This window comes from Manacus candei, unplaced genomic scaffold (genome assembly GCF_025592945.1).
Source record: "Manacus candei isolate 608988 ecotype Guabito, Panama unplaced genomic scaffold, ASM2559294v1 h1tg000002l, whole genome shotgun sequence".
In the NCBI taxonomy this organism is placed as follows: Eukaryota; Metazoa; Chordata; class Aves; order Passeriformes; family Pipridae; genus Manacus; species Manacus candei.
The window spans coordinates 163444-178711 of record NW_026138050.1 but is presented as its reverse complement, the minus strand read 5'-3'; the positions used below and the strand labels follow the sequence as shown (position 1 = coordinate 178711).

Below are 15268 nucleotides of genomic sequence, written 5' to 3'. Positions count from 1 at the left end.
GTTGCCCTGGTCCTGGGGCCATTTTGGGGATGGATGGATGGAAGCTGAGCACAGTGGTGCTTGGCAGTCTCCAATGTGGCACATGCTGTACTATGCAGTTTGGCTTAGCTCTTTAATACCGTGACACTGATGCTTCCTCACTGCAAGGGTCTTATTCCACCAGCCCCACTATGACCTTTTAGCTATGTGAGTTTTTATCAGCTCTCCCACCCTTTTCTCATGTAAGAGATCAGAGCAGTACAGTAATAAATATTGTGTGGGTGTCTGGACCTGAATTCATCACCTCCTCTCACCACATCCTTCTGTCAGCACAGTAATACTGATACAGTAGTGACGTCAATCTCCATTTATCGCTGTGTATTCCAACACAGCGGCCCTTGGTTGTGCACAAGTAGGCTTTGCTCTTAGTGCAGATGAGACCCATCTTCACCCCAGCTCCTGCGCAGATGGGCTCTGCAGTCGCAGTGAGGGTTTAGCCAGGCCGGCCATGGAAGTGTTGGAGGGCTGAAATGCACAGGACAGGGCAGGTAATGTTCATGTTTCCACTAGTTTTCCCTGCTGCCAGTTTGTTGCTGCTTGATATCTGCAACTTCACTGTAACTCTTTCTTATAGCTGACATGCCCTTTGTGCCCTGCCTGTCATTGCTGTTGGCCTCTACTGAACAGCTGGAGCATTCCCCTGTCTCCCCCCTGTGATTAGATGGCAGTGTGTATTGATAAGGAATTTTTTTCAAGAAGAGAGCTTGTTTGGGCACATATAACTGGTGGAGTGTGTCTTCCACTCTTTTTTAGCTTGGGTGTAGCAAAACTCATTTTCTCATGCTTGGAAATATCCTCTTTTTTACCTAAACTGAATTCTTAATTAGTTTTGGTTTGGGTTGGGTTTGTTTTGTTGGTGTTTTTTTGCTGTTTTGTTTGTTTGCTTGGGGGGAGGTTGGTTCTGGGATTTTTTTTTTTGTTTTGTTTTTTGGAAGTTTTGTAAGTGCATACATTTCCTGAAAATACTTCAAATTGAGAGTTAGATTGCATCCATCTTTGGCAGCTTATAGTATCATATTTCTAGATCCTTAACAAAAAATAATCTTCATAAATCTCTGTGTCTGTATTGATCCTGTTTCCTATTTGCTGGTATATTAAAACCTTGTAGCATCATTTACATATGCATATCTATAGGAATGCTGATCAATTCTATTGCTGTGGTCTTGTACACTGTGCCCTAGGAGTTTGCAGCAGTGGCACTCAGCAGCTGTATGATGCCTAACATTTTATAGAATTAAGTGACTGTGTTTCAAGGCTGCACGAAGCTGACTTGGAGTCCCCATTTCATAGACCGAGATGGTCTGAATGAGGTCGTAGAAAGGACTTTTTTAATGCCAGACAGGGAACACGCTCCTGCCTCTGCTCATTGCCCCTTGCTGTTCTTCCCTCCAGATGAACAATCACGTGCTGACAGATGGAAGCAAATGGTAAGCGTGTAACAAATGGAGGAGTGTAGGAAAGGTGGGGATCTCAATCACAGACTTGAATTGAGGTTTGCAGGGGACCTGACTGGAGAAAGCTTCAGAACAAGGGCAGCTATACATCTCCATTTAAGTAATGAGGTCTTTCAGACATCAAAGACCACAAAGACACTGCTGCAGAGCTGCAGCTTTCCCAGCTCTTCCGCACGTGTCTTGTCTGCCCATGTCTCGTCACAACCTGGAGCACAGCCAGGAGATCAGACACACAGCACTGACACTGGTGCTCTCAGAGGCTGCAGTCCTTTCCCACCATGCTGAGATAGGAGAACTCTGCAAGAAGAGAAGGAGATAAGTGTTGTACTAGTCTGTGGGCGCTGGCAAGGGTAAGAGATGGTACAGTGAAGTCCCAAGTGAGGACTTGCTTTACTCATATTAGCAGATCCTACTGCTTTTCTTTTTATTTTTCCACTGTGTTCTTATTCAGGAACCTCCCTTCTAGATTACAATGATGCCTGTTAACCTCTCTCCATTGTGTAATGGCAGCCTCTGGCAACTCCATCAAACATCTTCCCAATGAGCTACTTGTGTTTCTTGCTTCGAGTTTTCCTTGTTCAGTCCTTCCTGTCTCATTGGGTTGATGGTACCGCTCTGAGGAGTGGAAGGCAGGTAGGGGAGGCACTTGAAAGAAACCATAGTCCACTAGGTAAAAGCAGCAAATACTTTCCTTGTGTTGCTCTGTTCATTTAGGCAAGAATGGGGGTAAAATGAGGGAGCTACAGCAATCTCACGGATATAAAGTGGCAGAGGCCCTGCCAATTGGATTCTGAAACAAGTGGTGGGTCTGCAGACCTCTCTAAGGACCCATCCCTTCCTTCCTTCCTCTGCTGAAGAAGAGGCAGCAAGTTGCCTTTCTTGGCCTTCCAGCATGGCCAAGACTGCGGAGTATGACAGTCACAAAACAAAGTGATACTGAGGTGGGCTTATGGTACAGCCAGTCTTGGCATGAGGTTGGATGAGCAGGTTTCAGATGGCAGGATAACAACAGGCCTTCCTCAAAGGAATGGGGATTTGGAGAAGAACAGTGGAAGGATGAGTGGGAGTACAAGGTGGGGCTAGACAGTGGGCTGTATCTCGGTGACCAGGAAATGCACCACCAGAAGTAGTGGTAACAGCAAGAGTTACACAGAGGAAACTTGGAGAGCTGGGACCAGAGGGGTCAAGAAAAGGTGTTTCCTCAAGGTGATGTACGATGCAGAAAGAAAGGCTGGAGTGTGGGGGAAAAGAGCTTCTGTCCTGCCACTGGCAGCAGGTGAGGGAGGCTGGCAGGGTGCCTGGGGCTCCTTGCTGAGCTGGAGCAGTGCTTCCTGGGCAGGATATGTTTGGCAGGAAAGGAGGGGCAGCAGCTGCACCGCTGCAGCCACTGAATGTCTGTGACACCTCCAGAATGAGGCTCACTGATCTCCTCTGGCACCTTGGGAGCACATCCCTGAGCTCACACAGGGCTACAGGGGCTTTCTGCTGGCTGCTAAATTTATTTGCTTTCATTATTTGAGTAAACCTGGGAAATTTTTTTAACACCACAAATGTTCCCCACGTGGTAGAGGCCTCACTGGCTTCTCTCTGCTGAGTGACTGTCTGGGTGTTTGCTGCTGGTAGTGGAGGCAGCACAGGCACCCAAGAACCTGGATACCTGCAACCCCCCATATCAGTACAGGCTGGGAGATAAATGGATCAAGAATAGCTTTGCTGAGAAGGACTTGTGGGTGCTGGTGGACAAAAAGCTGGATATAAGCCATCCATGTGCACTGGTAGCCCAGAAACCACCTGTGCCCTGGGCTGCATTCCCAGCAGTGTGGACAGCAGGTTGAGGAAGGGGATTCTCCCCCTCTACTCTGCTCTCGTGAGACCCCCGCCTGAGGTTCTGCCTGCAGCCCTGGGACCCCCAACATGAAAAGGACGTGGAGCTGCTGTACTGAGTCCAGAGGAGGCCATGGAGGTGCTCCAAGGACTGGAGAGGCTACAGATAGGTTGAGAGAGCTGGAGTTGTTCAGCTTGGAGAAGAGAAGGCTCTAGAGAGACCATATTGCAGCCTTTCAGTATTTAAAGGAAGCTAGTAAGATATGGACAGACTTTTTAGCAGAACCTGTTGTAAAAGGACAAGGGGTGATGGTTTTAAATTAAAAGAAGGTAGGTCAGACTATGTGGCATGGCACCAAAGTGCATCAGCACAGCCTTTCCCTGCAGTCAGTACTGTACATTGTTCTCTTTTGTGCCACAAGGGAGGCGGGGTTTTTTTTTCTGGTATGTCTTCCTGGAGTCCTTTAGCTAGATATTTCATGTTTATTTAACCATGGGTAGGCCAAATCAATGACTTCTCACCAGCCTTGCTCATACAGACCCACAATGACCTTCAGACTCTTTTTGACTAATTCACTGCACAGATGTTTAACCTTCAGCAATGTCACTTCCCATAGTGGTAAGCCATTTCTAGTTGCAGGAAACTAATGAATTAAAAAATAGGTTAGCACTTAACCCAAGAGCCTTTCCTGTTGCATGGATAGCCTAAGGCTTCAGTCACTGCTGCTTTCTCTGCGCACATGATGGCAAGGAACAAGGATTTCACTGACCTCACTTGTGGCCAGCTGGCAGGGCTGTTGATCATCCCTCCCTCAGCCCATGGAGTAGGTACATGACACAGGAGAGCTGAAATTACTTGCCTAAATAAAGCACTTTTAGACACTTCATGAAAGCAAGATTAATTCCACCTCAACCTTCATCATATTAGTAGATGTCTGAGCTGAGCTTTTAATTGATTGTGGGAGTTTTGTTTGTGTTTTTCTTTTTTTCTTCCCCCCCCCCCCCCCCCCCAGGACATCCAGTCAGAACCGACATGAGGAACAAACGGTGGCTCCAGAATATTTCCTTCTTCCTTTTATTCCAATACAGTAAGTTCTCAGTTATTTTTCCCGGCTGTACACCCACAGGATTTATCTTGACAGTTGTTGCCAGCTCTGATGAGATGTGCATGAGCCCAGGTTGCCATGGGACAGCAAGCACAAGATATGGTGGCAGGGGAGAGGGTTCTATGGGATAAGGAGTGGAAGACAGGCACAGGAAGGTGCACAGCTGGGCAGAGCTCAGCCAGGCTGTGGGGAGCAGCACCAGCAGGGAGAGTGCAGAGTTAGTGCTTGGCTTGACTGAAATGTCTCCCAGTGACATTAGAGTAGGATTTCCCCCACCCAAAAAAACCCGTTGTTGTAGCAAAGATTCTGGTGGCCAAGACCACGGCTTATGGTTGCTGTTGGCAGGTCTGCAGGGACAGTGGAGTGAACCTCTCCTGATCTGAGCCCCTTGGCTCAGGACTGGACTGTGCAGAAAGTCACCCACCGTTTTTTGCTGGTTCCTACCCACACTGCAAACTCCATATGACTCAGAGCTGACTCTCTGAACAGGTCAGCTGGACAGGACAAGGCAGTGACAACTGTCTGCAGGGAAACTTAGATATATCTTACGTGCTGCTTCTAGGCAGAGCATTGGACCTGCTCCAGTTAAACCTAAGTTAACAGAAAAGATGCATTCAGAGTTATATCTTCCTGCCATATGGGACCTTTGTGATGTTTGGTCTGAATTTTGTGAAATTAGTACACAGGGAATTACTGTGTACTAATTTCAGTTTGAATCAACCTAGATCTTACTGTTAGAAGTGTTTGAATTTTGTTTCTGAAGCTGTCAAGGACAGACATTTCATCCTAGATCTAACTGGGTTTAGGACACTTAATTATTTCTTTCCCAGTAAAAAGTTGTCCTCTTAATTTTGTTAACAGGTTCTTGCCCAAAGATACACTTGCAGCTTACCAGCTACCTAGGAATAGTAGTCTATTTGACTAATTAACATAATAGCATAGCAAAATGCTAATTACTAATGCTTAACAGCTTATTAGTACTTGCTGTCCTCACTAAAGGAAAGCAAGAGATTTCTAACCCCATTTTTGTAGGAGAGTAAAATTAGGCTAAAGGAGAAAAAATATGTTGCTCAGGACTTTGGACCAAACAGCGCCTAGACCAGGACCCTCAGAAGAGTCTATTGAGGGTTCAAAATGAAAAGAGAAAAATTAATGAAAATTTTAGAACAAAATTCTGAAGTCAGTGTGAAATGAAAAAGTCAAAATGAAAAAAAAGTGACAACCATATCACTTGAATAATTTACAGTTTAAAAAAGCATATGTACATCCTTGGGGCCAGTCTGTTGCAAATATCTCCAAATTTCTTCTGTCCCTCTCCTAGCTCTTTGGAGAAATGGGGGTCTTGTATACAAATCTGAGTGCTGCCCAGAGCTCACATATGGAGAGCAGGAGGACTGGGAAGTAAATGTTGTGATGGGTGACATCAGCAAGGAAAAGTTGGACTTTGTTTTCCTTTGAACTTATCCTGGCCTAGAAGGAGGCTACTCCCTCCACTGGACACCCCTACTGTGCATTGGGACTGTAAATGCAGAGACAGTTTGTGGGGACAGTCAATTGATCTGAAGGGCGGAACAGATGTTTTTGGTCCATCAGTGCACATGCTGCCTGCATTCCATATTGTTGGTGGTTCTCTGCATACAGCTTCAGCTGTAAAATTGGGCATTGTGATTGTTGAACATATTGTATCAGTCTGCTTTCATCATCTGCAAACAACACTGAACACAAAGCATGTTGCAAAGGGAAAGGAGGAAGCAGGGAGTGCAGCTTCTCTAACCAGACAAGCAGCAGAATGACAATGGGAGGAGAGCTTGCAGCATGGTCAGCATCAAAGGATTTGCGTGCCTGATGGCTGTGAAGTAACAAGTTCTCATGAGGCTGGGGGCAGCCCTGATGGTAGGGGAGGACCCATGCTTGATTTAATCATGGATGTTACAACCTTGAATCTCTTTCTAGATGACAACCATTTTATTCCCATCAAAAAGGGTGATACTGTACATGTCAGAGATGAATGGTCACTGCAGGAGGCATGGTTTGCACCAGCATGGCATGCTGCATTTCCTGCAGGCCTTTCCTCACTCAGCCATTACTAGGATAGTGGTGATAGTTTTAGTCAGTCCAGGGTGCTGTCAGGAAAGGACTCATCAATGCAGACACTTCTCACTGTGCTGCATCTTCCCTGCCTTGAAATCCAGGGAGATAACTGAAGTGTGTGATGCACAGGACAATGGTGCTTTTGTACAGCACATGTCAGATACTGATCTGTGAGCAGAGCTCCTGCAGAACAATTATAAGAGCATAAATGTTGCTTTATGACCACTTTCAAATGACTTAATTTTCTTAATGACCAGTGTAAATTCCACAATTGCCTCTAAAGTTTTCTTTACAAGTAATTAAATTGTGCCTATCAGAATGATTAACAGAAATTTTAATAATTATAAATTTGCAATTTTTTTTCCAAAATTTCATGAAAAACATCAAACCTCTGGAGCTGGACATGAAGTGTATTGATGCTGCAGATATCAAGCTGTAGAAAATAGAGAGAGGCAAAGAAAGAATTGCACATTTAAAAAAAAAAAGTGGTATTTTAGTGAAGTGCCATGTACATGTCATACAATGAAAACTAGACTAGTAAAGAATAGTACTCAATTTAGGAAGTGGTATCATAAAAATATTTGAATATGGTACTGCTTCTTACTGGGTTATCATGCCTATTCTATGTGCCATATACATATAAGTGAAGACTCTTGCTAAAATATGTGACTCTGCTGTAGTGATTGTATGAGAAGGGACAGGGATAAGTCCGAAAATTCAGTCACAATTTGGGCGCTTTCTGATTTTGGCTGCCACAGTATTTTTAATAGATTTTTGTTTGACACTTATCTTGCTGTCAAAGACTTGTCATCCTGTAGAGCTGGAACACATCTTAACCCAAGGCTGGAGATTTTTGTAAGGGCTGTCACAGAATGATCTGTTCCCTTCAGATTTAGTGAGAACCCTGAGGACTGCATATGGTGATGTAAATTTCTGCTTGCTTTATCATGGAAGTTGATATTGTGTTTTTTCTTTCCAAATCTACAGCTGTGTGTTGTGAAAACCTCACTTGTTTTGTGGACTACATACAGACCCTGTCCTGTATCCTGAAAAATGACCTGGGTGCTGGTTCATACAGCCTCACTGCAACATGGTATGTCTTGGTAGGATGAGCAAAGTCTAGTTAGCAGGAATCTCTGCATGACCATAGCACGGTGGTGACCTTCTGTCCTCTTTGTTGGGTAGAAATCCTGTTCTTGCTGATATCTGATTTTTTACTTGGCATTTCACACTTCAGCTACCAGCTGACTTCCCCCATAGCAAAGGACCCCTGATTCCTGCCTCCACTGACTGCTATGCTGACTCCAGCTTCCTTAGCATTGCCTGCTCTCTTCCCATGGGAATACCTTACCCTTTGCTGCTGTTAACAGTGAACTTTCACCCATGTGCATTGGCAGGGCTTGTGCAGATTGTTCAATCCCATATGGCTGCTGTTCTGCCCCAGCAAAGGAATGGATGCAGTCCTGGGTTGTTTAACCCCGAGGAGCACCTTTCCTTTTGACAAACACTTTTCTGCTTCTCTCAAAGATGCTAAGCTGAGCAAATAGAAAGGGGAAAACATCTGTCAAAGTTCAAAGATAAATTTTTATTTGAACATGTTGACTTTTTTTTAATCAAGTTCTATGCCTGGTGGTTCAGCAACAACTACAGCATGTGGTAGATGTGGACTTATTTGTTTTGGGTTTTTTAGGATTCCTGAGGAAGATCCTGAAAATACTGTGGCTGCGTGCAGTCTCCTGCAATTGTCCAGGAACACCAGTCACACAGAGTACATGTGCACTGTGGACATGACTGAACTCCTAGGAGATACCAAGGTCCAGGTGGATGTTACAGAGGTAGCTGATAGGCAGCAAGTGATTTCCAAAGACTTTTATTTGTCAGACAACAGTAAGTACAAAAATGGTGGATTTGATAAATACTGTCTGACTATGTCTAGGTGCCAGGATAGTCTGGGCAAGGAGTGAGCATGGCAGCAAGTGGTGGGGGCTACATTTGGTGTACACTCATCTACACAGAGCACTGTGCTCTTATTGTCACTATTATGCTTGAGGCTGAGCTTAGAGCTGGCTTAGTCCATGCTTTTCATGGGGAAATTCCTTTTCACCATGAAGCAATAGGTGACAAATTTCCACCTTTGACCAGTCTCATACCTAGATTATTATGCAGGAATTTGTTCTTGGCTGGATTCTAAAGAGCAGGAGGAATTGCTTTATTGCAAATGTCACAACTCATAGAATCCTTAAAATGGTTTGGGCTGGAAGAGACCTTAAAGATCATGAAGTTCCAACCCTGTGTCACGGGCAGGGACAGCTTCCATTAGACCAGGTTGCTCCAAGCCCTGTCCAACCTGGCCTTGAACACTTCCAGGGATGGGGCAGCCACAGCTTCTCTGGGCAATCTGTGCCTCCCCACCCTCACAGCCAAGAATTTCTCCCCAGTATACAATCTTACCCTGCCCTCTGTCAGTGTGAAGCCACTCCCTTTTGTCCCATCAGTACATGCCCTAGTCAAAAGTCCTTTTCCAGCTCTCTTCTTATCTCAAAGTAGTTCCAGAAGGCTCTTGCAGTGGACACCTAACATGACATTATTTTGGGTGGCACGAGGTGTCCCAGATGCAATGGATGTAGCAGTTCCCCTTTATGGGGCAATTCCTAATCATCTCTCCTGCATGACAGGAAGATTGAATGCAATCATGTAGCTGACTTGGAATGCTGGTATGTTCTGGTTGTGTAGCAAACTGAAGAAAAGGAGTGGTTAGTCAGGCAGATGGGTACCGTGCAGGCATATGAAAAGGATTTTTCTACTTGGATTCTTCTGAAATTAAACTTTACTTGAGAAGTGTTGCCTTTTTGACAAATGCCATAACATTTCAGGAAGTCTCCTTGACTCCACTGACAGGCTAGATACTGGGTAGTAGTGCTTTGCATACCTCCTGAAGGTCCCTGTCCAGAGGCATTGCAGCTCAGTAGCAGGCCCTGCTGGAGTTTTGCGTTACTGCTTTTCCATACATGAACACACCCTGCAGGGATATAAAAGCTTGGGTTTTGGGCACTTAGGACACAGGGAATTGCACCGGGTTTATGCAGTGTCCCCTTGCCTCAGCTTTTCCTGATATCTGTTACATTGAGGAATATTTCCCCAATTTTTCAAGCAATCATGACCTCATAGAGTCCTCTTATGTCATGAGAGGTGCTCTACTCTTTACATCTCCCAGGACTTATTATCCTCTTGTACTATCTTCTTCTGCTCCCTAAGCAATGAGGAGGTTCAGAGACAGGCAGAAGGTATATTCAGCGAAAACTCGGGCCTGACCTCATTATGCTGCTCAGATGGGAGGTTCTGTGCACGGCTGAGGGGCAGGGATGCTGTGTATGCTCTCCTGTATGAGGAAGGCCCACCCGTGCCAGGCCAGTTTTGCTCCCTACTCGCTCTGCATTGCTGATACCACACTGGGCTGTCTTGTCTGTAGTAATGTTATGAAAGGTAACACCATCCTGTCTTCCAGTCAAACCACAGCCTCCATTCAACCTGACCACTTTGTTCTCAGAGGGTTACAATATTTCTTGGGAAACCACCTACCAGAAATCTCCCTTCCACTTTTTGAATGAGGAGCTGGAATATCAGCTGCGTTATAAGAGAAGGACCGATAGCTGGGAGGTAAGTGAGATGTCAGTTTACCATCAAGTAGGATGTACCAGAAAAGAGGAGGCCAGCACAACCAGGATGGCAGCACTGGTGTGGAAGAAGTATTTTCATGGTTTAGAAAAGATATGTTTCTGCTTGACTGGACTGAAAACAGGCAAACCCAAAAATGAATCAAGAAGCAGAAGTTGTGTGAGAAGTAGTAGTTCCCGTGAGGAAGAGTGATAATTCATTTGATTCTCATGCTGTCCTGTATGAAGGTTCCCCAGTGGCTGAATGCAGCTGCAGACCAGCCAGAGCATGGCCTTGAAGAAACAACCTGAAAGCAGGGGAGGTTATTTTACAGGGCTCCTCACTATGCAGCAGTGAGGGGAAAGTGAGAACAGTCACTCTAACCCTGAGTGTTTGGTGTTTAATTATTCACAGACTCAGAAGACTAAAGCTGTTCATGAAGGTAAACAGACACTGGTGATCCTACCATGGGAACTCCAAGTGAACACTGAGTACGAGTTCCAAGTGAGAGCCAGACCCCGCGAAGACAGCGGCTACCATGGGTTTTGGAGTGAATGGAGTCTTCCAGTGTCACTGAAAACCAGCCCTGCCGGTACATGCTACTAGCTGTCCTTGCCCTTCCAGTTAGTCCAGTGTCAGAATGCTTTCAGAACTCTAATGAAATCTAATTAATCAGAACAAATTCTAAATAGTCTAAACAGGTATGGTTAGCTTTCTTGCTGAGTACAGGAACCACAGGCCTGGGCTGTCAGTATCGATGTTCTCCCTTGGAAAAGGATTTGGTGGGGTTGCCTGTAGGTTTGGGTGCCACAGCAGGAGTGTAGCCTCTAGCTTCCTCTTCAGTGTCAAATGCCCAGGGTCCTGCTTGCAGCTTTCAGAAATGAGGGAGATCTCCTCTACTGGAGCTTAGTGTTGCCTTCAGCTGAGGGGAGAGGGATCCTGCTCTCAAGTCTGAGTTCTGGGACTGGACTCTAATGGTTGGTCATGCTGGGCATGGGTATTTTGTTTGGTAGCTACCACTCCGCAGGGATTTCACAGTACCTTATGCACAGAAGTACACTGATGTTTCTTGTGGTGGAACAAAGGCTATGAAAACAGGGAGCCTTTGCTCCAATAGAGCAGGACAAAATAACTGCAGTCAATGTCAGCAGAATGTGCTGAGCTTCCCTGCTCTCTCATTCATCTGCAGCTCAAATTGAAATATTACAGGGTTTACACGGTGCTGTGGCAGCAGGGCCAAGCTCCATTTGCAAAGGGATATCTGAGGTCTGGATCTTAAAGGTGCACCTTTTCACCACAGGTGGAGAGCAGCCACCAAACAGTCATTTAGTCAACACCATTTCTTCACATGTCTCTGGCCAACTGCTCTCTCTCTTCACTTCATGGATCACTTATGAGGTGTCCGTAAACCAGGAGTCAGAAACACCAGGAGTCTTCGTGGCAGGGAGCTGTCCTGCCCCAAATTTGCTGGCTGTCTGTGTGTGGTGCAGCCAGGCCATGGGGCAGCTGATGCACTGCTCCTTTCATTGATGCAGTCTTCTCTGAGCATTCTCATTCAGACCTGGGCCATGGGGCCCAGGTGACAGCCTCAATGTCCCTATGAGAGAGTCTGGGGTAGAAATTAAGGGTGCCTCAGAATCATTTATGTTGGAAAAGACCTCCAAGATCATCAGGTCCAACCTGTGACTGATCATCACCTTGTCAACCAGAGCAGAGCACTGAGTGCCACATCCAGTCATTCCTTGAACACCTCCAGGGATAGTGACTCCCCTGGGCAGGCCCTTCCAATGCCTGACAAGCCCTTCCATTGCAAAAGCCCTTTTTCTTCTTACCATCTCCTGCTTATTGACCGGAGGATAAATGCAAGGTGAGCCTGAATGACCCTTCTCTTTGTTCAGCAGTAACACAAACAGCAGGCATGGGATGGCTGCTGCTGTTTGGTGTTGTTGTGTCAGTCATGGCTTCAATCGCAACCTTTCTGGCCAAACAGCAGAGGTAAGAATGCTTCAGGAAGCGTGAGTAAATGCTCTTACTCTATCTTGATAAAGATAGGGTGTTCACAGGCAGCCTTTTTTGTATGGGCAGCATGGGCTGCTATGAGCTTGTGAGGACCAGCCAAATATGGTCTCTAGCTGATGTCCTGCTGGGAGCGAGCTGCTTTTCTCTGGGGCTCTGCTGCCACTCAGCTGGTTGGGACAAGACAGTGGCACACAAGGATGAAGCAAGGGCCACCTAGCCTCCTGAGCTGTTCTGGTCTTGTCTGTGCTCTGCAGCTGCCAGATGAAGCAGTAGCCAGGGCTGTCCTGCCCCTTTTCAAAGCTGACATAGGCCCCTCAATGCTGGCTGGGAGCCTCTCTCCCTTTTGGGGTGCTGACACAGAGGAGGGCTGGGCTCGTGCAGCAACAGGGCTGGCACAGCCCAGGTCCACAAAAGAATTGCATAGGGCAGAGTTCTGATGTGCAGACCACAAGCCAGCTCAGCTTGAGGGGAAAATGCACTTCAAGCACTTGATGCTTTTCCAGGAAGGAAAAAATTGGAATCTCTTTCCTTAGCATGAATATATGTGTGTGCAAGTGCTGAGGTCCCACCTCCTGTGAGGTTCACAAGAAAGGCCATTAGATGGCTCTGGCAGCACAAGGCATCCTTGGATCCTCAGCCACTTTCTAACTCATGAGGCTGGGCAGGTGATTTCAGTTGCTTGAAATGGATCTAGAGATGCCTTGCTTTGCATCCGTGACATATGCTTAACCCCAAAACCTTTCTCTTTTCTCTTCCAGCTTTTGGAAGAAGATGGCTTGCATACCAGACCCTGCTCCCTTTTTCAAACCTCTTTACCTGGCACATAATGGAGATTTCAAGGTATAATTGGGCTACACAAGAACATGTGGAGTGGAGCACATAACAAACTTAAAAACCATTGTGCTATCCTGGGCAAGGGATTCTCTTTAGGGCAGTAGGAGGGGAAATCTATCTCAAAGGAATGCCAGAAGGCTCTAGATATAGTGACCAGAGCTCTCCAGTGTCTGTTCTGTGCCATGAAGGCTTTTATGTCATGTCTGTTCTGCTTATTCTCTGTAGGTGCTGTCTCAGTGTATGAGCTGAGTTCACGTGATTTGTGAAGACTGGGATCCTGATGGGAGTCCAATACCAGAACAATAACTGGGACTTTTCCAAAGCTGCAGTCCCATGGGGCCATAAAGGCCATGGAACAGACTTAATTGTAAAGGCCAGATCTCCCACTCCAGGCTCTGATGTGACACAAGCTCAACATTAAGCCATATGGTTCTCTCTGAAAAGTCACTCACGTAGGCAATAGTTATGCCTATTGTCCTGGGAAGATGTCCAGAGCTTTGGGGGGAAATTGCTGTGATAGTACAGTGCAGCTTGACTCCCTATGAAGGAATTGTCTTTGAGTAACTTTGCCTAGCCCTCCCAAATTCTCTTCTCATTTAACAGCAGCCAAACTTGCTTTTGTAACAAAATAGTTTGCAAAAGCTGCAAAGTTTTCTGGAGTCCTCAGGATGCAAAAGTAAAAGCACATTGAGCATCCATAAATAATTATTTTATTAAGCTGAGGAGCAGCTCACAGTCCTGTTATCGAACTGTAAAAGTGCTGGCATATCAGTGCAAACATCACTGCCTCTTTCTGAACAAGTTCCTGTTGTTACAGCAGAACTGATCAGAGACACTTCAGAGTTTGCTTTTTCTTTTTGCTTTTTCTTAGACCCTCTGGGAGAGGGCCCTAATGATCTTCATGTACTTACTTTCCCACTGCTGCAAGGCTGATGTTTGTAATTAGATTAAGCAAGTAGTCTTGGAGGGGTGCTATTCAGGCCGAAGCCAGTAGTGACTGTCTCCCTTCCTTCCTTCCTCTTTCAGACCTGTTATGCCTTCCTATATCTGCACCAGAGGGATACTTGCATCCTCTGGTGAGGCAGCTGGTACTAGTTGCTCTCAGGGGAAGGACCAGGAGGACCCAGTGTGTGAATTCCTGAGAGTCATGGGCTAGTACTCAAGGTTAAAATAAAAGCTCCCTGGTATACCAAGAGCCATGCTCCTCTCAGGTGAAGCCTTGGGCTTCTCTGTTCTGTGGGAATTACATTCTTGCCAGTTTTTACATAGGCTGTTCAGTGCTGCTGGGAAGGGAAGGAGTCTCAGTTGCTAAAGCTGAGTTACTTCCTAGGAAATTTGGAGATCAAAGCAGCAGTTGCTCACACAGCCACAGCACAAGATGCACAGGCAGGGATGTTAAGAGGATGTGCTGACATCACTAAAAAGTGAACAGACTTGTCATTTTTGGCCAGCAAAAACCCAGTTGATGTAGGTCTTATTCAACTGCATCCTGCCTGCATCAAAGAAATGCAGGTTTTGTTAGGTTATATCTCGTGAATAATGTTTACAAATTACAGTAGTAATGCTCTGCAGACAGCACTCTTGGATTGGGTAGGAAGCAGTGAAAATGTTAGAGAAAAACTTAAAACATAGAAGGGAAAGCTAAGGAACATTGTTTACTTGTGTGTATGTGAGTTCTTAGGTTCATATTGAGTGGGAATTTGCAAAGAACTGTCAAGAGGGAATAGGAAATATTCTGCCCACTCAATTCTAAGAAAAGGATTTTCTGTTGTTTCTCCAAAACCCTTTTTCCACCTCGGGTGCCTTTCTGTCCATTACAGCTTTAATACAAAGTTCTTTGTAGCTTAGGTTAAAAATTAATTAAATAAGACTTGGTGCTTCCTGCTGTAATGAAGATTTTTTTTTTTTCCCCATGCTCTCTGTCAGAAGGTAATAAACTCCTGCCAAGCTGTTCACTTCCCAAATATTTTGCTCGTGTATAGTTATGCTGAGTGCAGTTTGGGGCAGGAGGCCAGTAAGATTAAGGCAGTCTGACAGATGTGGCAGCACTCAGAAGCCTTCATAGTGTCTATGAAATGCAGTGTTCTTACCTATTTTATACACAGCAGAAAGCAATACACTTAGAAGAGCCTTGACACAGCTCAGCCATTAGGTAAGTGGAAGACAGGGAGCAGAATCCTCAAGTAGGACTTAGTGGCATTCATTAGTGGCACATGTCTAAAATTTGCAGTGATCTGTGTGTCTGAT

The 15268-nt window shown here is 45.6% G+C and overlaps 1 protein-coding gene across 4 annotated transcripts in view; it reads left to right on the top strand.

Annotated features, from left to right (window-relative positions):
- The window catches only part of IL21R (interleukin 21 receptor), a 38578-nt gene that overhangs the window by 20723 nt on the left and 2587 nt on the right, over positions 1 to 15268 (top strand). For 2 of the 4 annotated variants that reach the window (XM_051784768.1, XM_051784519.1), the window contains 7 exons: positions 4331 to 4405; positions 7502 to 7607; positions 8205 to 8401; positions 10020 to 10171; positions 10583 to 10760; positions 12067 to 12163; positions 12946 to 13027. In XM_051784768.1, coding sequence (XP_051640728.1) covers positions 4331 to 4405; positions 7502 to 7607; positions 8205 to 8401; positions 10020 to 10171; positions 10583 to 10760; positions 12067 to 12163; positions 12946 to 13027 — 887 coding nt within the window. The remainder of the gene's footprint in view (positions 1 to 4330; positions 4406 to 7501; positions 7608 to 8204; positions 8402 to 10019; positions 10172 to 10582; positions 10761 to 12066; positions 12164 to 12945; positions 13028 to 15268) is intronic. The other 2 variants (XM_051784685.1, XM_051784607.1) reach the window with 2 other exon arrangements.